Source organism: Terrapene carolina, unplaced genomic scaffold (genome assembly GCF_002925995.2).
Source record: "Terrapene carolina triunguis isolate 2854851 unplaced genomic scaffold, T_m_triunguis-2.0 Scaffold62, whole genome shotgun sequence".
Classification (NCBI taxonomy): domain Eukaryota; kingdom Metazoa; phylum Chordata; order Testudines; family Emydidae; genus Terrapene; species Terrapene triunguis.
In genome coordinates this window covers 59275500-59302021 of record NW_020664413.1, presented here as the reverse complement: position 1 = coordinate 59302021, position 26522 = coordinate 59275500, and the positions used below count along the sequence as shown (strand labels likewise).

General features: G+C 39.8%; 1 protein-coding gene and 1 non-coding gene across 2 annotated transcripts in view; both read left to right on the top strand.

Moving 5' to 3' along the window:
* Positions 1-1900: 1900 nt before the first annotated feature.
* Positions 1901-26522, top strand: part of INO80D (INO80 complex subunit D) — a 31604-nt gene continuing 6982 nt past the window's right edge. The window contains exons 1-6 of the mRNA XM_024206242.1: positions 1901-1985; positions 2086-2332; positions 9008-9759; positions 12859-12967; positions 23331-23555; positions 25510-25619. Of these exons, the coding sequence (XP_024062010.1) occupies positions 2115-2332; positions 9008-9759; positions 12859-12967; positions 23331-23555; positions 25510-25619 (1414 nt within the window). The 5' untranslated portion in view covers positions 1901-1985; positions 2086-2114. The remainder of the gene's footprint in view (positions 1986-2085; positions 2333-9007; positions 9760-12858; positions 12968-23330; positions 23556-25509; positions 25620-26522) is intronic.
* Positions 24247-24367, top strand: LOC112111208. Its single transcript, XR_002908468.1, has one exon. It is a non-coding gene; the product is annotated as a small nucleolar RNA SNORA57 (small nucleolar RNA).

Sequence of the window (26522 nt, the reverse complement as noted above, 5' to 3'; positions counted from 1 at the left end):
ATTGTGCTAGGCGCTGTAGAAACACAACAGAAAGATGGTCCCTGCCCCAAAAAGCTTACAGTCTAGCTGTGACAAGAGACAACAGATGGATACAGACAGACTGGGAAGTACAAGGAAACAATAGATCTCCAATCCATTCTGATGGGATATATTCTGGTGACTGGTTTTGAATTTCTATAGTACTCGCTCCTTGGTGCATTCAGAGAAATTGGTTAAAGTGTTGGCTTGAATAGTATAATTTGGGGTATGATAAGATGTTGATTTATATTTGTACTTCATTGTTCTGGTGCAAATGAAGTACTAACGTCACATGTGTGTGCGCGCAGAGAGTGATCTGGTATAAAAGTTTTATTGCATGTGTTTGGAATGGCCCTTGTTATTCACAAATGAGTTATGTAGCTCCCTCCAAACTTATCAGTAAACACTTTACAGCATATTACCCCATCATGTATTCAGTAGTATATATCAAATATGTTAGATGTAAAACTGTCAGGAATGTTTTATAGAATTTGTTTAGTTTATTGATATTGTTTCTTGTATCCCTTTCCTTGTAAATCCAGGTGCTTTTATTACCCTAAGTACCACTGTGCAATGCTTGGTGTGAGAGACATTTTAACTAACACTCACAAAAATGACTTAAAACGGCTTTTCTAGACCTAAAAATGTCACAGCACTAAAGTAGTTTTCTCAGGGAGCTATCAGGTGGGAAGTGATCACTAGACCTTAGTGGGAAGCTCCCATTTCCAATATATAAAGCTCCCTTCCTAGTCCCGTGGGGCCACTGGATAATTAACTTTTAAGTTATGACATTTTCATTTATAGAAAAGCTGTTGTGGCCCAGGACTGAACTAGGCTTCAGATAGGAGTGCAATTTTTTGGGTGGGGAGGAGGAAACCTTTCTTTGGCAGACTTTGAAGCTCCACTGTGGTTTGCAATATTAAAATATTTCCCAGGAAGAAGAATTAGTGGGGGAGAGGGTAGATCAGCTGGTCCTGGGTATGTGTTAAATTACACAAGCATATGACAAATCAATTTATCACATGAATTGCACTTCTACGTACATGGTGTACAAAACTTAATAATTGAAAAAATGGAGCACACCAAGTTCGGGACTGCGTTTCAATTCTTCAGGGTTGCTTGTTTAGTTAATAGTTGAACTCGATCATTACAAACAGTTTTGCACAATGTAAGTTGGGCATTAGCAAAGCAGCTGAATCATGTATGTAGAGCTGAACCTAATTGAAAGCTGCTCTGGAAAAGAAGGAAGTGATTGCTAAAAACTCCAGAGTGGTGGGGAATCAGAAATGAAAGGGGTGGGCATGTGAGATCACAAATTTCTTTCTATATACTTTAGTAACCTCTGCATTTAAAAAATGACTCCCTGCTACAGCTAATGGGTGAAATTCTGGCTTTCCTGAAATCAGTGGGGGTTCTGCTGTTGACTTCAGTAGAGCCAGGATTTCACCCAATAAGTATGACAAAGTAAGAAAAATCTGGCTGGCCTTGGAAAAGGCTGATTACAGAATTATGCAGAGTCTGTGGGGATTACAAATTCCGAAAACCATACACCAGATGTGGGCCATGCAGCTATAACAAAAACTTACTGTGCTGCATGAGTGCTAAAATTAAATTTTAACATATCAGGGCTGCTATCTTCAGGAGGTTATTCTGAGCAAGGTATTCCACTGAACACTAGCGTGCAAAAATTTGGGTTAGTGATATGTCTACATTCCAGTTAATAATTGAATGTGGATTATCTAATTAATCCAGTTTGTTGGGTGTTGGCTGAGCCACGTGCTGAGAAACAACATCCAACACCTTGCTTACTATGCAAAATGGTCCCGTCTGTTTTAATCTTGACCGATTTGGACCTTTGATATTTTTTCTTAGACAATCTGCTTCATCTGACTCGTCATCATTCCAGGATAGTGGTCTCCTTGGGGCTCTCTCCTAACATTGATATGGTACAGAAGATTTAAAATCAGGTACTGTCGTGTGCCCTTCCCCGCAACAAAAACAAAATGCAGAACTTAATGCATCTTTTTTTTCCCATGTGATTTATCTTAATATTTTTGGTTCTTTCAGCTGATGTTCACAAGGAATAGAGTCACGTGATGTATGAAGGCAAACACATACACTTCTCTGAGGTTGACAATAAGCCCTTGTGCTCATATAGCCCCAAACTGTGCAAGCAGAGGCGACTTAACGGCTACGCCTTCTGTATCAGACACGTTCTGGAGGACAAGACTGCCCCCTTCAAGCAATGTGAATATGTGGCCAAGTATAACAGCCAACGCTGCACCAACCCTATCCCCAAATCTGAGGACCGTAGGTGAGTGATGGTGGCCCTCCATGAATTGAAAATAGTTTCAGTCAGCTTGGCTACAAATTTGGTCTTACTGATTGGGAACTGTCTTCATGGTTAGGGAGAAAGGGGTCAAATAGATTGAATATCAATATGTTTCTGTAAGTCTTTTTTTTTTTTTTTTTTTCTTTTCTTTTCTTTTTTTTAAAGACCAATATGGTTTTTTGTTATTTCTGGAGAATCAGATAGGGGGGAAAAGGAAGAAGCGAAGTATATATTCAAGCAAGATTATTGCTTTTCCTCAAATTTCACTTCAAACTCTACTGATCAAACTGATCACATAATACTTACTTTTCCACTTCATTTGTTTAGCTACTGAGTATACCTGGGAATTGATGCTCTTAAAAGGTGCTTGAATTGCTTGAGGAAGATTGTGGTTGGACATCTGGGTTTGGTGCGGTTGGCAAAACATATAGCTGGGGAGTTGCAAGAGTGCATAGGCTCCTGGTGAGAGTTTGGGGAGCTCAGGACAGAGTCAAAGTTCAGGGCTCCATCAGTTTAGGTACTCACATGGCCCCTATAACCATATTATTTGAGCACCTCACACATGTTAATAAATATATCTTCAGAGTATCCCTGTGCGGTAGGGAAGTATTATCCATATCTCACAGTAGGAGGATTGAGGCACAGAAATTAAATGACTTGCCCAAGGTTACATAGGAAGTCTGTGGCAGAGCCAGAAATTGGAACCAGACTTCCAGAATCCCAATCCGGTGCCTTAGTCACAAGACCATTCTTCCTCGCCCTTTAAGACTGGTTTAAATATTGACATCATTGGAGTTGCATGGGGTGTAAATAAGGGCAGAATTTGGTTTTAATTTCCTTATGTTGTGGCTGACTTGCATACAAGTTGTGGTCAGAAATGTGGCTGACTTCTAATTTTGGCTACATGGTGCCCATGACATTATATTTCTGAAGAGCCACTATCATACTTCTCACCACTAGTATGGTATTTCAAACAATGAAATAAAGTGTTTATTAACTATCTGAGATTGGAATTTGTTCCATGGAAATCATTATTTTTAACCCCAAAAGTAAACAGAATATGACAAAAAAGAAATGGACAGCTCTTCACTGACCGTTCATGTTATTAGCTGCCATTCGCTAACCTTTCACATTATTAATAGTGTTCCCACTGTGCCCTACATATAACTTCCTTTTCGGTTCCCAGCTCCCTCTCTTGTCTGACACAACAGTTGGATTGTGCTCTAAATTAACTTGCACTTCACCTGCCATTTCAGTTGAGGAGACTGATGAAGTGAGAAGAATGTTTATCAAAAGCTCTAGGGCAAATGCTCAGATGGCACAGTATGAATAATTTCAAACCATGATTTGATAATCATTGACCATTCCTCTGCTAGTATCCAATAGAGACTGGAGATAAGTTTAAAAAAAAAATCATCATGGAAATTGCCAGATCAAATGATACATTGTCATTTCAGATGCAAGAACAAAGTGGGCCAAAGTCCCTGTTCACCTTCTAATCATAGTTTTTATAAAACCTCCAAAACTTAAGTGAAAGTTCCTAGGTCCCATGTGTCCCTATGTAATTTGATATTAATCTTTCAAGCGTGAAACCAATTCATTGTGTAAAATAAAATGTATCAAAATGTGTACAGCACACTATGATAACTTCTGGAGTGTGTTTTATTAGAATAATTAAACTGCATGACAAGTGTTGCATTATGGCATTTGAAAGTTGAGGATAGCAGGTGTGTGAAGAAGGGAATAAAACTTTATCTCAAATGAGAGATGTTGGAATGAATATTTTCAAAGACTGCATCTCAGAATAGAGTTTGCAGTTTAGCAATAGGGTTTCATGAGTTTCCAATAATAAGTTTGGAGCAGGCACAAAATGACAGTTCTTGGCTGATGTGGATATATCTATATCATAGGAGACTTACTTTTCACACTCAGTTCAGTATGGAGATATTTGCCATTTCTTCATCCTTTGCTTGCCACCTTTAATTTTCTATGCCAAGACTTTGTATTTCATCTGACATCAGACAACCCACTTTCGTTATACAGTTTGTTACATAGTTGTGTAGGATCAGAAGTGAGCCATAGAACGCTTTGATAACTTTCATCTTCATCCTATATAATTTGGAAGTTTATAAAAAAAACTTACAATAAAGGAGGGCAAAAGCACTCGCATGCAAAAAGCCTCAGATCTGATCAGGAGACAATAAACAAAATTATTTCCCGACCCCCAAGCAGAAAAATAGTTAATATTCCTTTAACTTACTAAATTCATTATTAACCATTCAAGTTCTTCAAATTAAATCTATTAGTACATGACTTCATCACCTCAATTAGAAGTCTATTCTGCCTATTCAAGCCTCTCTGTAAAATTACATGTTCCCTCTTAACTTTGAATTTGTCCCCTAATTCTGATCTGTCCAAGTACTGCAAATAGATAACGAAGCTCAATTTTATTATTTTAATTATGTTGCATTACACTTTATATAGATTAAACACTTATTTCATCTCTTAATTGTCTTCTTTCAAAATGAAATAAATCCACATTTGTTAGTCTCTTCTGATTTGTAAGTCCCTCCTTTCCATTTTTTCCATCTTTCTTAACATACATGATACTCTTCAACTTAAGTAGATCTTTCTTTAAATAAGATAATTGGAACTCCGCACTACTCCAAGGTCTTGTATACACTAGAAAGCAGAATGTGTTAGATATCAGGTGTAAACATGGCTCCCCTAATCCCTTCCCCCTTGAAGTAATTGTTCTGCTGGAAGCCAGTGGAGCTTAATATCCTTTGTACACTCCATGTTTGACTGTTAGTTCTAATAGGGATCAACCACATTCCCTTACAGTGTGTGTTGATCACAGTTCACCCTGTCTACACCAGAGTGACAGGTGTTTTTATCACTGATTTTGGGGTGGGGAAGGAGAAATGATCATATTTAACATTCAGTATAAAATACTTAGGGCTTCTGATTTTCAGTTTTAACTGATAAACATCAGTAAAACACTACCCATCAATAGAAATTGGTGTTTATCCAATAAACATTGGAAATGGTTACTTGTGTATATAAGGGCTAATCTACAAGGAGCAGTAATGTGGACTACAGGGATATGATTTTAACTGCACTAATGTGTTGCACATTAATTGGTCTATGTAGACCCTGCTGGTGTGCACTAAAGATTCTCTAGTGTGCTTTAATGTAGTGCTGTGTTTGAAACAGTACTATGTTAAAGCGCACAAGGGAACATTACACAGATTACTCATTACAGTATATTCAAAGAGAGCCCTGAACTACCTCTCCTTCCCCCCAGTTTTGGACATATATATAAAACTCACAAATTGCTAAAAATAACCCCCCCAAAATTAAACTAATAAACTTAGAAAAACAGAAGCCCTAACAATACACGTAGTTTAAAGAACAGACTCACCCTTTGTTTGTAGCATAGGAATGGCCTGCACATGGTGTTTCATGAAATGATAGCCCGATACCTGTATAAGTAAATGTTCTATTAACCTTAAATCCTGCAGCACTATCCGTTAAGGATTTAAAAGATCCAAAGCCTTTCCCTCTACCATATTAAAGAGAAAATGTCAGATTAAAAATAGCCTGAAACTGACAATTTTTTGCAATCTAACTCCCTGTCCTTTGTTACTTATTTTTTGTGTTTCCTTTGATTTGGGCAATGAAAATAGATTAGTCAGTTTCACCTTCCGGCTCATGCCCAAGTACAGGGCTGTCTTGTTTGGGATACAAACACTACAGGGAAATGTTTAAACCAAACAAAACTATTTTCATTGGAATAACAACAAAACCATGGAAACATTTCCATTGTGCTTGTTTTGTACTTTTTTTTTTTTTCCCCCCTTAAATCATTCTGACAGTGTCTCTTGCTAGACTGACACCTATATTAGTTTAAAATACTTAATTTCTTAACATTAAGCATGTGAGTACTCCCATTGACTTCAACGGAAGCAGTATTACGTCCTGAATGACTTTTATCTATTGCAGCAGTCAATTTAAAAAAAAAAAAAGTACTTCAATATGCCTTCTGCAGGAATCTCCTGTGAGACTTTTCCACAAAGATTGCACACATTTAGTATCAGCCCTCGGCTTTCCACCTATTAATTCATTACCTTTTGTAATCTATTAACTAACTTGCATTTAGACAATAATCTATAGCAGGGGTTATCAAACTTCATTGCACCGTGACCCCTTTCTGACAACAAAAATTACTACACGACCCCAGGAGGGGGGACCGAAGCCTGAGTCTGCCTAATTCCCACTGTCCTATGTGAGGGAGACAAAGCCTGAGTCCCACTGCCCTGGGCAGGATAGTGGTCAAAGCCCAAGGGTTTCAGCCCCAGCCAGGGAGCCTGTAACTGAGCCCCGCTGCCCAGGGCTGGATCCCTCGGGATTTGGCTTCAACCCCAAGCCTCAGCAAGTCTAAGCCAGCCCTAGCAACCCCATTAAAGTGACCCTCTTTGGGGTCCCGACCCACAGTTTGAAAACCGCTGATCAATAGTGTTAAATTTTGTCATGAGGTTTTGAAAATATTAAATCAATTGTTCCTCTCCACATAGACCAAAAATAATTTCATTTTAAAATGCATACTGACTCATAGCTGTTAAATAGTACCTCCCCAAACATGTCTATAAGCTATCAATAAATATCTCCAGTTTTTAATATAGATGTTAAACTTTCAAGCCCGTAATTTTCAGCCTCCTTCCTTGAATCTTTCTTTTTAAATATAAGAATTATGGTCCCCAATCCTGCAACTTGAAATAGGGAGACCTCCATTGGCATCAGAGACTCTACACTGGTGCAAAGAAATCACAGTTGCTATTTCTCAATCACCTGATGGTTCTAGAGTATCTAGACAGCCTAGAATTAATTGTTTATCTGTTAGATCCCCTAATCTAGTATGTCATCTGTCGCTGTAGATCATCATTACCCCTAGTCCTTTAGTTTTAATACATCTGAGACAGATTGTCAATGGTTTTAAAGTAAAATTAACTAGAAAAGAGTTCATTTTATAGCAGCTTGAAATCCATATTTGTGCTATAATGTGTGTGTATATTTTCATTGCATTATATAAGCAATGCACAGTGATGACCGGATAGAACATTTTTGCCTATATTAATATAGTTTTTGATCTGATTTACTCAGTTGCTCTTTATGATACGCACTTAACCATGGAAAATAACATACAGCTAAAGCCATTTATTTAGTTGCTTAATCATCAAACACAAATAGTGGCCCTTCTCAGCAAAGATCTCCAATTCAAGACTGTCCATGGGAAAAAGCCTCTTGTAATTTGTCTCTCAGTCACAGAAGTGTATTAACTCTATCTTTTCAACGTACACCATACTAAAACCATGGAAATTCACTCTCCATGAAAGAACAGCCTGATAGCAGAGGTAGTAGTCTCTATTATAATTTTAAATATGGGATTTTAAAATGGTTCCATTTGACTGGCCCTTAATAGCTTTCTTCTTGTCAGGGCCCTTTAGTTTATATTCTAATGCAGTGGTTCTCAAACTTTTTTTTTTTTTCCACGGACCACTTGAAAATTGCTGAGGATCTCGGCAGACCACTTAATGATCTTTCCAAACGTTGCTTGTACTGTTCGCTAACTATTGCAAAGCGCTTTGGATAAAACTGCTATATTAAAAAAAAAAAAAAAAATAATAATTAATGTTTTTTTGTTTTAAAAATAAAAAGCACACAACTCATATTTTAATATCCATATTCTTACCTTTCTAATGCAATGGATGTGTCCTCTCTCCCCCGCCGCGGCAGTCCCCGAGCTGGGGCTGGGAAGGAGAGGGGGGTCTCTCCCTCTCTCCCCCACCGCAGCAGCCACCGAGCTGGGGCTGGGAAGGAGAGGGGTCTCTCCCCCCACCGCGGCAGCCCCTGAGCTGAGGTTGGGAAGGAGGTGGGTCTCTCCCCAGCAGCCACAGCCCTGTAGCTGGGGAAAGTTGCCTCTTTCTCTGACCACTGCAGCCCTGCACGTCCCAAATTCCCCCCACCCCCTCTTCTCACCCCACTGCCCCCTCCCACCTATCCTCTATTCCCCCCAAGGCCACCACCTCACCTTACATGTGTGTCTTCTGCAGGATCCAGGCACCTAATTAGTGGAGCCACGCCTGCGCGGCTCCACCAATTAGGTGGGTGGTTCTTCAATCTCTTGTGTGAGGCCGCCAAGGCGCGCAGGAACTATCCACAGACCACCTGAATGGAGCTCATGGACCACAGTTTGAGAACCTCTGTCCTAATGTATCATACAGTCCATTTGTCTTGTTCACCTTGCCCTGTATGTGTCCATTAAAGAGATGAGGGATAGATTTTTTTTTTTTTTTTTTTGAAAGGATAGGTATTTGGCTCTCGTATGAATAACATACTAAGACTTTTTAAAAATCCAAAAATGATAAATTCTCTCATGTGGAAGTTTTTATTTTATATTATGGATCTGGAACATGAGAAGTGATCGTAGAAACTCAGTAGTACAAACCTGAGTTAATAATCTAAATTTTTCAGTGGCAGGTCAGATGGTTTTTGTTGTTGTTGGGGTTTCCTGTTTGTGGTTTCATCTTTTTTGCTTTCTTAAGTGTGTTTGTTTAAAAGAAGAGAAAAAGGAACTTACTGTTTTCGCTTTTGAAGGTACTGCAACAGCCACCTACAGGTACTTGGCTTTATACCTAAAAAGGAGAGGAAGAAAAAGAATGATCCAATAGAGGAAGTGAAGGTCAGGCACCAGATGGATGCTATGGCCTTCAGTCTGACCGTGCCCACACTGGCCTTGAAGATGTCCAATGGACTGGATGGGATGTCCCTCTCTCCACCAGGGGCTAGGCTTCCTCTCCACTACCTGGAAGCAGAGTTAGAAGATCCCTTTGCTTTCAATGAGGAGGAGGATGACTTAAAGAAAGGGGCAACGGTGAGGAAAAAGTTGCAGAGCAAGTTGGCCCAAAACCGGCAGCGCCAGAGAGAAACAGAGATTTTAAAAGTTCACCAAGAGCACTTTAGCCCCCTTCCTGCACCTTTGCAGCAGCAGCCACTGCAGCAGCAGCAGCACTCCCATCTGCCACCTTTATCAACGTCTTTAAAGCCTACAGGGCTACCGCAGGGCTTAGTTTGCAAGTCACCTCAACCTCAGAACACCAGCCTACCAATGCAGGGAGTGGCACCCACCACACACACTATAGCACAAGCAAGGCAGATGTCTAACAAGAGACCCCTGCCTCTCCTGCCACCCACCAGGGCTCCTGTCATGGACCCACCAAGGACTGATCGGGTCCTCATGAAAGCCACAGCCTTCTCTCCACACTCATCCTGCATGAGCCGGCTACAGAGACTGGTGAAACTGTGCACTCGAAAACAGCAGCTGGAAACTGATCTGTTTCCACATTTAGGTAGGTAGATAATTACGTACATCACTGCACTGTTTTTTCAGGTTGCTATGAGACTATATGCCTTTAAATTCATCAGGACATGCACTTATACCTTTCTGAAAGGGGGAAATATGTCAAGAAATGTATAGGCAGGTCACATCTGTTTTACAACTCTTTTTTATTCTTTATAACTTGTTAAAAAAAATGCTAGTTAATGATTTTGAGAGGCCAAACTGGGGTATAACTCACTCTCCGGTGTGTGTGTGTGTTTTTGTTTTTCATTTTCAAGTGAAGCAGTAAAGATGGTCCTGATTGTTCCTAGACTGAGTATATAGACCAGGTTAGACCTAGAGCCTATGTTGTAAAACCCAAATATTAAACTAATGAAAAAAGGAGATTGTGGAATGAAAGTGCAAATACAACTTTGAGGCTTTAATTGTGCCTTCTGTGCACACCCAAAACACCAGTTGACTTCACTGGGAATTTTAAGTGCAAACTGCTAAGATATGGGATCTGATTCAGTAAAAGAAAGACTAGTGGTGTATTCCGCTAGAGAATGAGGATTCAGAAGCTGATTATGGAGGTGCGGTTCTTCCATGATTTTGTGCAGAAGTTGTCCATTTTACCCATTAATAATATATACTACTATTAATTTATTATTATGCAGACACTACAGTAATACGTTTTAATCATTGTATTAACTGCCTATATGTTAGGTTTGTTTTTAATTTAAATTGTGTTACTGACTTCTGCTTGTGGAAATAGGGCTTTTTGAAATTTTAAGAGGTATTTGAATATGGATAAGGTGGTGGCTTGTTGTCTCCATTGTAAATGGAGGTTGAGATACATACACCGCTAATGTTACCTTGCTTTTTAATTTAGCTTTAGATTATAGTTTACTTTTACAGGGGTAAGAAAGTGGGTAGTAAAGTGGAGAAACAAGAACCAGAAATGCAATACAATAGAAACAGCAAACCATTTGTATCTTTAAAAATTTTTTTACTTCTAGTATGTCTGGGCAATTATTTAACTAGTGGCACACATCACAACCATCTGTAATTTTTGCTATTTCAATTAATCTTTTTTAATTTGCTATTAAGATCTGCCTTTTGGCACCTGTGGGACAATTTGGCTGTTTGTTGGGAAGCTAATGAGTATCCTACAGCAGGTCTCTTAAGGATGTTGTTCTGAAAGAACTGTTTCATGATTCTCTGGATAATGCAGTTAATTTGAGGAATGAGGATACCAGGACCATCCCAAGTGTCAAGATTCCCAAATAGGATAGAAAGTCACCTGGCCTCATGAGCCTGCATAAGAGTAGCATTCTGTGTGTGATGCGTGTCACATTCTACAATAACACTTTCTATAAAAATAACTTTTCCTATTTTAACTGGTTTTAGGAAAATGTTTGATCAGATATATAAATACAAAATTGTGGAAATGTTATGCTATAATATGAAGATGAGATTATAGCATTTTATAACTGCTAATTAACATAATGCTCTTAATTATACATTAGCTGTGTGGGAGTAGATGAATACTTACTTGCAAGCTCACAGTATGGACTATTCTTAGAGACTTCTTTATCCTAGTGGAAAAACTTTTGGGATTTCTATATACGAAAATACCTAGTACTAGAGTTGACAGGCACAAGATATGAATCTTACTTTCAGAATCTTTAAAAAGATACCCTTAATTTTTAGTAAAATTATGCAAACTGATGTTTGTATAAACAAAATGAGAAAAAAGGTCTAATGCTCCCCATTCCCCTTTCAGGAGTTAAAACATTTAACAGCCCTGCTTATGATATCCTTTTTTAATTTGTGCCAAAAAATTGATTACACTGCATCCATTGTGCCTGTGCCTTTATGGAATGTCAATTTAGCTAGTTTATTTTTCAAGTAAAATAAATTTAAGTGTAAATCTGTTTTTATTTTTCAAGTTTCTTAGCGTTTACACTTGGGCCAAACTTGAATGTCTAAAACTAAGCACAAAGGTAACATTTTCAAAAGTACCTTAAATGGCCCTTAACACTCTGTCCCCAACTCCTGCTCTATATTTAGGGCCATATGTAAAAACACATGAGAGAAGAACAAAAAAATCAGCTGGTTTGGAAGGGAAACTGCGTTTTCCCATCCTGCTCTAAGGGATCAGCAGGGATAGGGTGGGGCCATGAAAAGATGCAGAAGATGAGAATCCATAGGAACCCTGGCTGGATCCTGCCCAGACATCTGGAGTGACTTCCCTCCATGGTCCTTCCTGGTCGCCCTTTTCAGCGAAGTCCTGCAGTGCTATGTAGGATGCTGTCCTGGGCTCTTTGGTAATGAGGGACACAAAAATCACAGAATGAAGTGATCCTGCTCCAAAAATCATTCATTAATCTGGTATTCTTATGTGTACTTAAGCTGTGTAGGAAGGTGAACATGCTGCTTAAGAGTGACTGACCCCAGCTCTTGTCTCTTCCCCCGGGAGTGGAAGCCCCTTTCTCAGTGATATCTGGTGGAGATGGCAGGTGATTTACACAGAAAAGAACAGAGGAACATACTGTGTAGCTGTGTATCCCCCTCTGTCTCTGTAGCTTTCTCCCATGGTTTTGCTATTCTCCACGCTTTTCAGTAGGGGGAGCAGAGGGTCTATAGTATGTACAGAAATAAGAAACAGGGTTATGTAAGGTATTTTGACCATTTACTATTAATTATTGGACTGTCCGCTCTTCATGGTAGGGACTTCCTCTTTATCTTTGTAAAAAAAATCTAACCTTGAGCACAACAGAGATCATATTTGTCTTTACATAAGACTGATGGTAGTTTTGGTTTTTAATAAATATATTTATGGACAAAGAAGGCCAATAAAGATATACAAGGGCTAAAACTGGTCATTGAAAAATGCAGTTACATGCTGTTTGTACACTGTAATGAAGCTGCTATCATAACTGTCCGTAGGTTATTGAGAAAATTACATGATGAATCAGATATAATGCATCCTCACTACTATGCTATGTACAACATAGAATAGGCAGAGGCCATTGATAGTGGTTATTGCCACAGGTTATTCACAGATATTTGAGGATTACAGTCTCTCTTCATCCAGCCTTCATGTTTCCAATTCTCCCCTACTCAGGGCTGGACTGGTCTGAAGACAGTGGAGAAGAGTTGGAGGATTCAGAGCAAACTTCACCATACCAGGTTGCATGGTCTATACGGGAAACTCTCAGATATGAAAGACATGAGTAAGTATCCTTTTTTTTATTATTCGTATTGGCCCCAATTCAGCAAAGCAGTTAAACATGGGCTTTACTTTAAGCAAAGTTAGTGGGGCTTAAGTGCTTTGCTGAATCAAGACCTTTTATTATAAAGCAGTACCAGGTCAACATGTTGTTAAGCTCTATCCAGAAGCTCTGCCCCAGATACCAGAAATGAGATCGGGAATCACAGTAACAGACTGAGAGTAGACTTCTAAATTCCATTTTACATTTGATGGGAACATAAATCTGATCTCTTCTCTGGAAGAGAATAATTTAAAAAAACTAATGTACAAAGAGAATAGAGTATCTCTTAGTAGATAAAATGGGAGCATGAATTTTAAACCTTATTTCAGCAGCCCTGCATAGTATTTTTCAAAATCTTTTGTTGTTTCTGTCTTTTGAAAAATGTACTAATCAATTTTGTCACTGAATTGTTCTTTTGCTTCTGGAGACATTGGGTTCACTTTTGGTCTTGAGTTTGGTCTTTATCATAATCCTGCTAAAAGATCAAATGTCATTTTCAGGCGATGCCCAGGACTAGAATGCAAGTTATTTTAACTAGGGCTAAGATTCTACAAAGATTGTTTTGTTTTTTTCCCCCCCTCCCCCGTGAGGATTGTTTCAGTTCATTTATTTGTAAGAGCTACAATTCTGACTCAGTCCCACAGAACCAGCAGTCTGCTGCTAAAACAGGGCAGGGATAAAGGCCTAGATTCAGAAAAGCACCTAGGCATGTGCTTAAATCCCACTTAATGGGATTTAAGCACATGCCTAAGTGCTTTTTGAATAAGGATGACTTTCTGTATTGGGGCCAAAATCAGGACTTATCTTTTCTGTTTTTACTACCTTTTTAGTAATATTTTTGTTAATAAATTAATTTGTTTGTGATACAGTAAGGAGGAATATGGGATTGATAGTTTGTATAACTCTTCTTTTCATTGGTAATTGAGAAGTGGTATTAAGCCTTCATTGACTAACCAGTAACATCAGGTTCTAGGTTTTAATTATAAACTGGCAGTATGTTTGTATTGCTGGTGCAGAACGGCTTAAAATGTTGTGCAAATATTTTTAATCCATGACTGTGCAGTCTCACAACAGGATATGATCATGTGTGTCTCTATGTTAATGTCATTCTAGCACACAGGGAGCAAAGTATACCATTCAGAGTATTGTAATTAAATTGAGATAATCTAGAAGAAAGGAGTTTGAGGCATATTAATCACAAAATGAAATCACAGCCTTGTTAAGTTTTGTTATAGCTTCTATAGTATGGTTCAGTTTCAGTACAGAACCAGATATTTTCCTTGTGTCTAAAAGCATTGCACCTTCTTCCAAAAGACATGGATGGGTGTGGCGGTAATACTTCAGTGCCCTTGCAAATGTGATATTTAAAACTGCAAAACTGACACCAGCTTGCAGAAAAACATACCAATTTGTAAAGGCATCTTCATGGTGAACTGCAAAGAGGCGATCACCATATATTTCTGGCCTTCTCTCAATTTTGAATGCCCTCACCAAGCCAAACTTTGGTGACAATCAGCAGACCAAAAACATCCCTTTAACATTCCTTTTCCCCAATTTAAAAAAAAAAAAATTTTTTTTTTTAAGCTGGCATGAGTGTCAGTTGCTCTTTTGGGATCACTAGGCAGAAAAACGGTGAGCTTTCATAGAAGTTGCAAATATTTTTAAAATAAAGCTAAATTAAAGCTTTTTTTCTTTTTTCTCTGGGTATTCCTCACAGCCTGGCTATTAGGGAACATAACATTAGGGAGCAAATGGAAAACTATAGTCAGAATGGAAGTATGTCTAGTTCATCTTTTAAACCAAATATAACTTTCAAAAAAGGCCATGTGTCCAATCAAATAACTCTTCCTATGACTATAGTCTTCCCCCTCCTTGACATTTATTGGAATGTTACATCCCAATTTCTTTTTCAGCTTTTAAGGGGGTTGTGCATTAGCTTCCTAGTCTTTGGTTTGTTTTTTGTTTGGTGGTTGTTTTTTACTTTCGTTGTATCCTCCATGTTCTTTTCACATGTTGATCAAAAGTATGAACGTTAATTGACATTTTCTATTTCATTTAACATTGTGCACTTCACTTAAAACACCCTCTTCATTGACCATAACTGATAAATTATTGTACAGCACTTGCAACTCTTACGCTTCTATTAATCTGCCTACTTCTACTCTTCAGCACCTTTTCTAATTTTGTTTATGGATAAACGTTGACACATTTGCTTGTTTCCAATCTTTCAAAATTGTATTTCTATTTGTCAAGCTTCAGTAAAGATTGTTATTAACTAAACATCTATTCCTTGTTCTACTTTGACATTCTGCACTATGTTCTCTGTTTCTGAAGATATATTAATTTAAACTGTTCCATGGATGAGTTTGGTTTGTTAAAGTAACTCTGCCTTACTAACTTAATAGCTACTCAGATTTGATAGCAAGCTAACCAAAGGAAGCTAGCACCTTGTTGTTTTACTTTCTTGTGAATTTTGGGTTGATTTTAATGGAAAACTGAATCTTTTCCTAAAACTTAAGTTCTAAAATCAGGTATCAAAATCTGAGGATTGGCTTTTTTAAATTAATGCTGTATTTAACAATAAACATAGTAAAACTTAGCTCATTCCATCTTTGACCGGATCGACTGTGATGGATAGAATCTCCTACTGATTCCTATGGGATGGCATTCTGCTTTGAACAGTGTTCTTAGGAAAGCTTCAACTCTTATCTGAATTTTTTTTATTTGTAGTGAATGTATTCCTGTTTTAAATTAACTTGTTTTGGTTTCGTAGACAGATACTGTGCACTATCCTTCACCTCCCCTTTGGCTTGTGTCCCAATTGCTGTAGGGCAGGAAGATAGTGGAGCTGGATGGCAGGGAAATCTTTTTATTCCTACTCAGGCCTCACTGAAAATAACAATGGAAATGCTCCGCAAGTAGGAAGGAGTAATAGGGTACACTATGCTGCCAAAAAAAAAAAAAAAAACAACCCCCAAACAAACAAAAAAATTCAACAACATGGCAATGAGTCTTACAGCTTGGGTTAACTGACTTGGGCTCACAGGGCTTGCGCTAAAAAGAGGGGGAAAAACAGCAGTGCAGACAATCACAGTGGGGCTCTGAGACCCTCCTCCCTGGCTGGGTTTCATAGCCTGGGTTCCAGCCCCATAGCACAAGCCCCGTGAGCCTGAGATAGTTGACATGGGCTCTGAGATTCGCTGCCCAGGTCTCTCTTTTTTTTTTTTTTTTTTTCTCCCCCCATCTCTCCTGTGTAGATGTACCCATAGAAGCAAGTGATTGACTTTGAGTGCAATTCTGCATTCACCAGGTTGGCTTGTTTTCAATACTTCTCCTTGAGGGAAAATTTTCCTCTGTAGTGTTCAATTAGACTTTTCAGTGATGGTATGGCTCAACATTCAGAGATCATGATATTTGGCTTAAAATTAATGAGATTTTAAAAATAATACAGTTGGAGTTGGCTTCTGGTTTTTTTAATCTGTAGGGTCACATTCTGAAGCTTAAAGAACAAGGAGTACTTGTGGTACCTTAGTCTAACATTTATTTGGGCATAAGCTTGTGTGTAAAACATAATAGGATAGGATATCTCCATTAATTATCTCCTAGAACTGGAAGGGACCTTGAAAGGTCATCGAGTCCAGCCCCCTGCCTTCACTAGCAGGACCAAGTACTGATTTTGCCCCAGATCCCTAAGTGACCCCCTCAAGGATTGAACTCACAACCCTGGGTTTAGTAGGCCAATGCTCAAACCACTGAGCTATACACATGGGGGCCATACCCTTACTTTATTATTATTAAAATGAAAGTTGAGATTCTGGTGTATTCACAGGACTTCAGGTCTAGGGTCTTGAAGAAAAACACCAAATATTGCAAGACTATGATAAAATCCTGAGAGTTAGCAACATTAGAGTTAAAATCAAGAGTAACTGACTTGCTGGGAAACCTGTTCCAGCCAGGGAAAATTCTTCATCGGAACACTGGTTCCTGGGGGAGGTAAGACATGAACAGTCCTTATCTTCATCTATAATTAAGTGGTCCCTGCTTGCAACTCCATTGCCCTCCCTGAAGCTACACCATGGATGATTTGACCTTGGCCCTCATCTGCTTGTAAAGAAAAACAAGCTTATTTAAAACAAAATCCAGATTTGAACAACTTTGTTGGCAATGTATATATTGAAGTTTGTCTAAAATGGTCAGAATAGACTGTTTTTGCCACTGAAAGCAATGGGAAGTAATTTTTCTCCATCATAGCTATCAGTTCACAAGGAAGATAGTAGCCTTCAAAAGTGAGCCTACAGCCATCAGCGCCGCAGAAATGTTGAAACTACCAAAGCGTGTACAGTTGCAACCACTGCCATAGCACCCACAGGTGTCAGGATGTGGTGCTGCAGGGGACTTTGCCTCTAGAACCCCTATTGGCCACTTCCTTGGCCCTGCGTTGGTCAGTCTGTCTCACTGGATCTTCCATGGCCTGGTCTTCCAGTCAGTCTTCTTAGGAGAAGCCTTCTTCTGGGGTAACAAAAATCCAACTGTGAATCCAAATAAATCCAAACTAATCATTCTCCTGCCCCTCTTTGCTACTTTGAAGTCCTCTGCTTTTTACTGGTATGTGTGGGCCTTGCAGAGTTTCTCCTATGCTGCTGCTTTCCAGCAAGTTTCCCCCACTGCTTCTTATCCCCAGGGACTCTGGCATCTTACCTTAGGGATCTTCCTGCTCCTTTTAGGTCCTGACTCAGCCCCGCAGGGCCTGTCCTGTTCACCAGTGGGTCTCCTCCAGCCTGACTTTATCAGGCCCTTCCCAGAGTGAGGGAACTTCTCTTGCTCCTCTCTCCTGGGTCTCCTGACTAAGTTCACAGCTCTGTTTCAGTAGTCCTCTCTCTGATTCCACCACAGCAGGGATCAGGAATTATAATTAAGTCTCTATCCTACTCATCAGGGGGGTAACTGTCTGGTCACAGGCAAGGCTGAGCCTGCCTTACCGTAAAGGGCCAGCCAGCCTCTGACACCAAGGTACTTCCTTGGAATTTAAAAAACAGAACAAACAAATGAGATGATTAGTGTTCGTCCTCACACCAGTCCCTCTGGCATACTGCATGGCAATAATATATAATAAAACCCACCAAATAAATACAGCCTCTACCACTTTAAAAAAAGAGGTACTAGAAATGGCAGAAGGAAGAGTGGAAAGATTCTAAAAATTCTTTCCTATAATGTTCAAAAGAACTACACTGGAGTGATTTTATTTATATATTTAACAGCGATGTTTTGCTAGCCTGTACCACAGTCCAGATCTCCTCCTGAGGGAAGAGCAGTGTTCTTGGTTACTCTGTAGTAAAGAACAACAGTACAAAGGGTGGTTCCTTTGTTTGTTACTTCCAATAGCAGGATGACTTTTTCCAATTAAAAAATACTTTATACTTTCACTTCCATTGTAGTGTGGTGGCTTTGCAAATAATTCACAAGAGGTCACTACACTGAGCTAGTCAATGGCAAACCCTGTAGAGAAAGTCACCTTTGTCCTGTCTGTTTCTTCATGCTACTTGGCATGCCCTGTTCTCTCCCCTGCCAAATTTTACCCCCACATAAGAGTCTTCATTAAAACCCTCCTCAGAAGCTGCAATAGCAACTAGCAGAGAGCTTCAGTTGGCAAAGTATGGCTGCATATGGAGAGAATGCAGTTAGGCCTAGGTCATCTTTTGCAGATATGACGGTGGTAATGCTGGGATTATTAGTTTTTCCCGCTCATTTTATTCTGAATGCTGCCTTATGAAAGAGAGAACCGTCTTAAGGACTCCTCCCAACTCCACATTTCTTGTTTCTCACCAATAAAGGGTCCACAGTTTGAGAACCACTGGGTTATGGCATATGCATCAATTTCACGTCTAATCTCAAGTCAGGAACTTTTCATTGGCTTGAAGAGAAGCTGTTTATCACAGCACTTTAAAAACAGAGGACATTCTGTATGTTGGATTACTGAGTATTGGCTCGCCTAAAATCAGAGAGCTCCCTCTAAACTAGTTTGGATACCTTTTCCAGCAGTCTGACATTTTTTACACTAGGGACTCTCCGAGGCTCCCTTTGTTGACTTTAGCAGTACTGGATTGGTGGACACCACCTGTTTGCTCTTCCTTTCTATAGGGTAGTGCCCTTTTCATTTTTCGTGGTAATTTGCCAAAATTTATTCCTTCAGTGTTAAACACATCTGAATTGTACATGCCATTGAACATGCCTGTAATGGCGTGGCACCCATCTCTTGTGAGCACCCCCTTCTGGTCAGGTGTGGCCGTGATCTTTAAGCCATTCTCGGCCGTGGTATCGGGCCATACCCCCAGGGCGTCCTCCCTGGAGGCAATGGTTCCAGCTGGGCCTACTGACAGTTCAGCCCTCTTCTGGGGGTTTACTACTGTCCAATTGTAGGCCCTTCCCCACTAGCCTATGGGGGGGGGGAGGCGGGCCACCCACTACTCCAAGTCCCAAACCAGGGACCCTAAGAATAGCAGCCACACACCACTGTGTCTCATTAGCAAAACTGCCTTCAGTTCCTTGGGCAACTTCCCCGCGCCCCCAGCCTTCACCGACGCCTTACCCTTAGCTCAGGGCTCTTCTGTGTTCAGGTCCAGGAGCACTTCCTCGTTCCCCCAATCCCTACTAGCACTGAGCTGTCCTTTGTGCTACAGTTCCCTCTGGCCAGCCAGGAACTCTCTTTTATTCCTCTAGCTCCAGCAAGGAACTGCCTGTCTCTGGTGCTGCGGCTCCTTTTTATAGGAGCCTCCTAGGCCCTGATTGGCTGCTCCCTGCAGCCGCTCTGATTGGCTGCTCCCTGCAGCCGCTCTGATTGGCTGCTTCCCTTGCAGCCACTCTAGCCTGCTTGGAGGACCTCTCCATTGCTCCTTTCCTGGGATGCGTATGGCAAGGGCCTCCGGGCCTAGTTCACCCCGTCACAGTTTCACTTATTTAAGAAAGATGGCATGTTAGGTTGTTTATTGAACGACTTCCATGCAGTTTCAGCAATACTTTAAAAGTGAAATGCCAGAGTTTAAATCCTGGTTCATAGTACTCTGTTACACATGCTTAATGAGAATAAATCAAATGTAATTTGGTTAAACAACTCAGCATAGAAGGGTGAAAATAAAATGTGTTTTTGAAATTTTGACACAAAAAATGTAGATGTGACTCTGCTATTTTAAAGTCTCTCGGGATGTATAAATATGTTTTGGCTAGTCTTGCTTGGAAGTGAAAGTCCTAAGTAGTATTTAAAACTTGGTTGTCTCCCAGAAAATACTAGAGCCACTTCTGCAGTACTTTCTGGGCCTCTGTGTGCCTCTTAACTTGTGATTTTCAGAATTATCTCATAACTCATCAGTCAAAAGGAGTTATACATGTTTTGACCTTTCTACGTTCAGCTCAATGGGAGGTGAGTCAAAGGTTTATTATAATTGTAAAGACATTCTCTGAAAGGCGGCCACTCAAATCAGAAAGCAAAACCTTTTCAAAACCACTTTCACTTTCTAACGCAGATTGTTTCCTTTCTCTAATGATAATGCTCAGTTGCGAATAATTTTATTTTAAGTAATATAAATATTAGGAGCTTATAAGTATATGTATGTATTACATATTTTTGTGTTGACTGCCTCATAGAAGGAGAGGCTACTCACTCCCACCCATCTTCCTCCCCCATGCTTGTTGTTTAAAATAGAAAGAAAGAGAAAATAATTAAAAAGCCATGCAATTCTGTATATTGATCAAATTGCCATTTTAACCCATTCATTGCATTCTTATTTTTGTTATAATCATTATCTAAATATACACCTCTACCTCGATATAACGCTGTCCTCGGGAGCCAAAAAATCTTACCGCGTTATAGGTGAAACCGCGTTATATTGAACTTGCTTTGATCCATTGGAGTGCGCAGCCCCACCCCCCTGGAGCACTGCTTTACCGCATTATATTCGAATTCGTGTTATATCGGGTCACATTCTATCGAGGTAGTGGTGTATTAAGGGATACTGTTCGTTATATTAACTGATAATATTTTCCATTTATTAATTAGCAGTGGATATATTTGGTTAAGTTTTTGTAATGGCTGTTTCTTGAGAATAATATGTATTGCATTTAATAGGAAAAGTGTATAACCTGGTCAGTTTTTCTCATAAAAATATATAGGTAGATTTATATTTCTGTTATGATCGTGCTTTCTCACTGGAGTTTTTATGGGCTTTTCTGATGGGTATTAAGTAGGCCTTCCCAAACAGAGAGGAACTGTTACATCTAAACTGAGAATGTTTGGCACAAGTTTTTCCATGAAAGAAATTAAATTTGAATCCCCTTCTCTTAGAGGAGCACCTACCACTCTGACATTCTGGATCTTCTTTTATTTAATAAATATTGCAGTTGATGGTCAGCATCCAGGCTGTCATTATATAGTTTTGCAATACTCTTTGTTGTTCAGAGATTTGGGGTACGTCTACACTTACCGGAGGGTCCGGCGGCAGGCAATCGATGTTCTGGGATCGATTTATCGCGTCTGGTTAAGACGCGATAAATCGATCCCGGAAGTGCCCCGGATCGATCCCGGAAGTGCTCGCCGTCGACGCCGGTACTCCAGCTCGGCGAGCGGAGTACGCGGCATCGACGGGGGAGCCTTCCTGCCGCGTCTGGACCCACGGTAAGTTCGGACTAAGGTACTTCGAATTCAGCTACGTTAATAACGTAGCTGAATTTGCGTACCTTAGTCCGAAGTGGGGGGGTAGTGTAGACCAGGCCTTGGATTTCAATGTATTTGATTCTGCTGATCAAGCTCTGCACTTTGTACCTTCGTTTTTAACTTCTTTGCTTTAGGTTTGGTAAGTTTAGCAAAAATTGCCAAGTTTTATTTTCTCCAGAGAAGACTGAACAGAGAAAGTCTTATCTGAAATAAATTCACTCCAGTGCTCCTTGGTCATAAACCTTGTTTTGCTGAGTGTTATCAGGGTGAAGCTGACTGCTTGGTACCATGAGAGATCCTAGATTTAAAAAAGTCCCAGTGATGATTTTTATTACTTCTACCGAGCATGTTTGGCAGGTTTGGGTATTTTTATGGTGTGTGTGCTTTGCCATTTAAAAAAAGAAAATAAAAGGAGAAAACCTTCCTGAGTAAATGGGGATTGACTGATTGGGTGCTCCCAGTTCATGCTTCTACTCCGTTTCTTGCATAGGCTTACCCAGATCCCTCTCTCACTACCCTGTAGTAAACTCTGCTTTCTAACTAAATACCTAATGCATAACTGTGTGTTTTGTGTGTGATTTTTAACTGTATCTCATCATAATAGCACATAACAGGGAAGTCAGCTATGGTCTTTAATATTAGCGTCTTAGTTTTACTACTTAAAAAATTGCCCAATGTACTAAAGACAAAGGGAAAATATTCATCTCTGATACAGGTGGATGCATCTACATGGACTTTGGAGTTATTCTGATTCACCAGGGGTGAAATGCTGGCCGGACTGAAGTCAATGGGAATTTTGCCCCTGCAGTCAGTGAGGCCAGGATTTCACTCCAGAGTTACATAAGACCATAAGCTCGAAAGATTGTCTCTTTCACCAACAGAAGTTTGTCCAATAAAAGATAATACCTCACCTCCTTTTCTCTCTAATATTCTGGGACCAACACAACTACAGTAACACTGCGAACAACATAAGTGCCTGTCAATTTGGGTAGCAAATATCAGAGGCCAGATTCGAATCGTATTTGTAGCAATGTAAAGCTGAAGTAACTTCATTAAAGTCACTGGAATTTCATTGGTGTAAACCCAGGGCAGGTTAGAGCAGAACTTGGAGCCAGCTTTCTGAGGAAATAGGAGAAAAAAGTTCACACAGTAAAATCATCCATGAAGAAAGGTCAGCTGTCTGGTACCGTGTTCTTAGAATTCAACCATGCTTCTCTCTGGCATGACCTTTCTTCCATCAATTTCAACTGAGTGTTTTCTCCTTTCCATAATTGCAGCTTAAATCAAGCTGTAACTTCATTTGCTGAGACATTTACAGTAAATAAAGGTTAACAATATTCTTTTTAACAGCAAGTTCCAGACATTTAGATGTGTCAGACTCAAAGATAAATTGATGTAATCTCTAATATTGACATACCAAGAAGATTAAATACCTTTAAAATTGAAAAGGATTCCCACAGTTTGAATTGGTTGAGTTTCTCTTAGGGAACATATCCCTGGCTATTTTTAGCCTTTAGCTAAGTGTGGTATTAGAAGAAAGATGCTTGTTGAATAATTCTGAGAGAGTTATAAATTTAGTTCTCTTTGAAAAAGACCATCTGTTTTGTGTTTTCTTCACAGGTCAGATGATGATGATGCAGATAGCAGGAGTTCCAGGGTGACCCAACTTTGCACTTACTTTCAGCAGAAATATAAGCACCTCTGCCGCCTGGAGCGGGCAGAATCTCGTCAGAAGAAATGCCGGCATACGCTCCGGAAAGCTTTGCTGCATGCGGCCAGCAGAGAGCCGGAATGTGCTGGGCAACTGATACAGGAACTCCGAAGAGCTACATGCACTTGGACCAGGTTAGAGCTCATACACTCCAACCTGCCTGCGGTCATAGGCAAGGCTGGGTGAGAATCAGTAGTGAAACAAGCAGGCTAAGTTGAAATGTTGAACTTTCAACTTAATATCCACATGGATCCTGTACGTGGAAGGCAAAATAATACTGACATTATTATCCTGTCATTAATAATCTTATCTGTAGAGTACAGTAAATTAAAGCACGGTTTATTTCTTAAAAGATTAGGCATTTTTTAGCTGTGCAGTGTAGAAGATGGATCATTTGTTCAGCAACACACGCCCATGATTTTAATTCCTTAGGATAAAATCATGGTCCCAGTGAAGTCAACGGCAAAATTCTAATTGACTTCATTTGGGTCAGGATTTCACCCGGAGTATTTTAGCTTTTGATTTGTTACTGATTCTGTCATTGTAACTGATCACCCACCCACATGTCTTGGGTTTTTAGTTAAATGCTTTACAGAAACGTATGGTCTGCTCTGCAGATTCCCTCAACAGTTCAGTTTTTTTTTGTTTTTGTTTTTTAAAGTCTGTGTTCCCTTTACCTGTTTCTAGCATATCATCAGAAGCTCTCCTAATTGATTAGATTTGACTCAATCTAACATTGAATGAGATTCAACAGTGAAACAAATATCCTCTAACAACTCTGAAGGTTACTTTCTGTGGGATTTCCTTTTAGATAATGTCAACATCCCTCCAGTTCTTGTCATGCATGGAGTTGCTTTGTATAGAATATTTGTGCAAATCCTGGTGTTATGTCTTTGGTATCAGCAGCTTCCCTCTGCTGGTTCTATCCTCATTCACCAAGGCATGTGGCTCTGGGAGACTCTGAAGAGAATTGTCGGGGGGGGGGAGGTGGCAGGAATACGCTTAAAGCAGCATCTACCCTCTTCACACAGAGCACTCTGCATGGGGGTGCTCTTAGCTCCTCTGGGGGGTAAAGAAGGACTAAGGACTCTGCTTTATGGTGAGGGATATGTTGAGGCTGGAAGAAAAGGCTCCCATTTTGTAAGGATAGCTCAGAACCTCCGTTTTATTAATTGGTTTCTAATTGAACTTTTAAAAATAAATACATAAATAAATGTGTTCAAACTTAAACTACGTGATAAACCTTGCCAGAATTATTAGGCTAATTCAATGCAATTTGGTCAGATTATTTGGTAACCTAAGTAAAGTCTACTCTGTAGCACATAGATTAGTTGTGTAATTAGAAGTGAATGAAAAATTAAATCGGGGGTAGTCTAGCAAAATAGTAGAGCGCTATAGTCACTGCTCCAATTTCATAAAGTGTAGGAACTGAATTGATTTTTGTGACTCCAAATATTTCATGTTGGCCATAGGGGATGATAATATTTACTAAAATTATTTTGCCCAGCCTTGTGATCTAGCTTAAAACAGTTGATGAAGCCCTAAGGGTAATAGCCGGAATGTCTGCAAAGAACCTTCAATCAGCGTCGAGAATAATATGCATACAAGTGAAATTCACCCCATGCAAAGGGCCAGTCCTATTTTGAGGTCTTACATAGGACTTCTGCATTGCCTAGGCCTTGTGCAAGCCTTCTGCATGTGAGGTGAATTTCAGTGAGAATGCAACTCTGGGTTCTACCATTTAATATTTACATTGCTTGCCTGGAGTCTCTGATCAGGTTCAGGGCCTTGTTGTGTCAGATGCTGTAAACAAACAACAGTTGTGATGAAGTCTTGCTTGCCTCATTCTGTAATGCTGTTACACTGATGTCACCATGCCCCTTGTTTACATCTGTCCTGTATCCAGCTCTAGAGAGTAAATAACTACACAGATGTGAACTGTAAACCACACAGGTGTATCCAGTGTGTCACGATTCACTTTGCTATGTTTAGTGTTACTGTTATGCCAGGATATCTGCTGGCAGTGGATTTTTATTTTATTTTATTTTATTTTTTTAAACTCCATGTTGTAATGTATTTTTGTTTCAGCACAAGCCAAGCCAAGCAGAGAGATGCAGAACCAACAACATGTAGTGGAACTGTGAAGGGTGAACAGTGCACTAACAAGGCCCTTCCATTCACCAGGCATTGTTTTCAACGTATCCTCCTACCTCCCCTCTATGCTCATTGAGGAAGGAAACACCATTGATAAAGTTTCATTCTTTAGAGTGACTGATAATTTTGTATCAGAAATACTTATTTGCAAATGTCTCCTGAACCGTTTTGGCTTTGTGTCTGTCTGCTCACAGGTATTTAGGGTAGTGGGAGGTGATCTATTCACCATAGGCAAGACCCATAGTTCAAGTTACTGGTATCTGTCATAGTTACACGGTTACACTCCTCCTGAGCTCAGCCTGGTGCCTACTAGCAGCTTTACAGATGATCTCATTCTTTGATGGGAGGGTGTGCTCTGCACTGCTCTTGTGCAGTTGATGGTAGCTTTCCATAGAATGTCTGGATGGTCTTACAGGATTCAGCTGTGTATGCAGAAACTAGGAATACTGTGGAGTAAAGTAGTAGCCTAGAGTGAATGAATGGTGAAGGTTCTAATAGCCTGCATTGCTAAATGAGGCTGTGCGGGGGAAGAATGAGAAGTACCTAGGACATAGTTCTGGGTGAGGAAAAACCTGTACGTGAATGCATGGGATTTCAGGAAAACCTTAAAGAAATGTGATCTGCGGAGGTGTAGCATTCTCCTCAAAAAGTGTGTGTATGGGGGAACCTTGTAAGAGTCAAAACCAGCTTCCATATCTGAACCTGGAGGCTAAAGAGGCTGATTATTATCATGATTTTTTTATGATTTATTTTAAGTACTCTTTCTTACCTGACAAGACCCACTTGCATCTTCTCGCAGCTTTCTTCCCTCTCCTCCTCCCCACAAAACTATAGCTGTGAATTCACAGCCACCTTAGGAACTGAAGGAGTGCTGCAAAATGATGAGGGTGGGGGAATGAACGCAAAGGGTAGAAAAGATCTAAATGGACGGGACAAAAGCAAAGTCT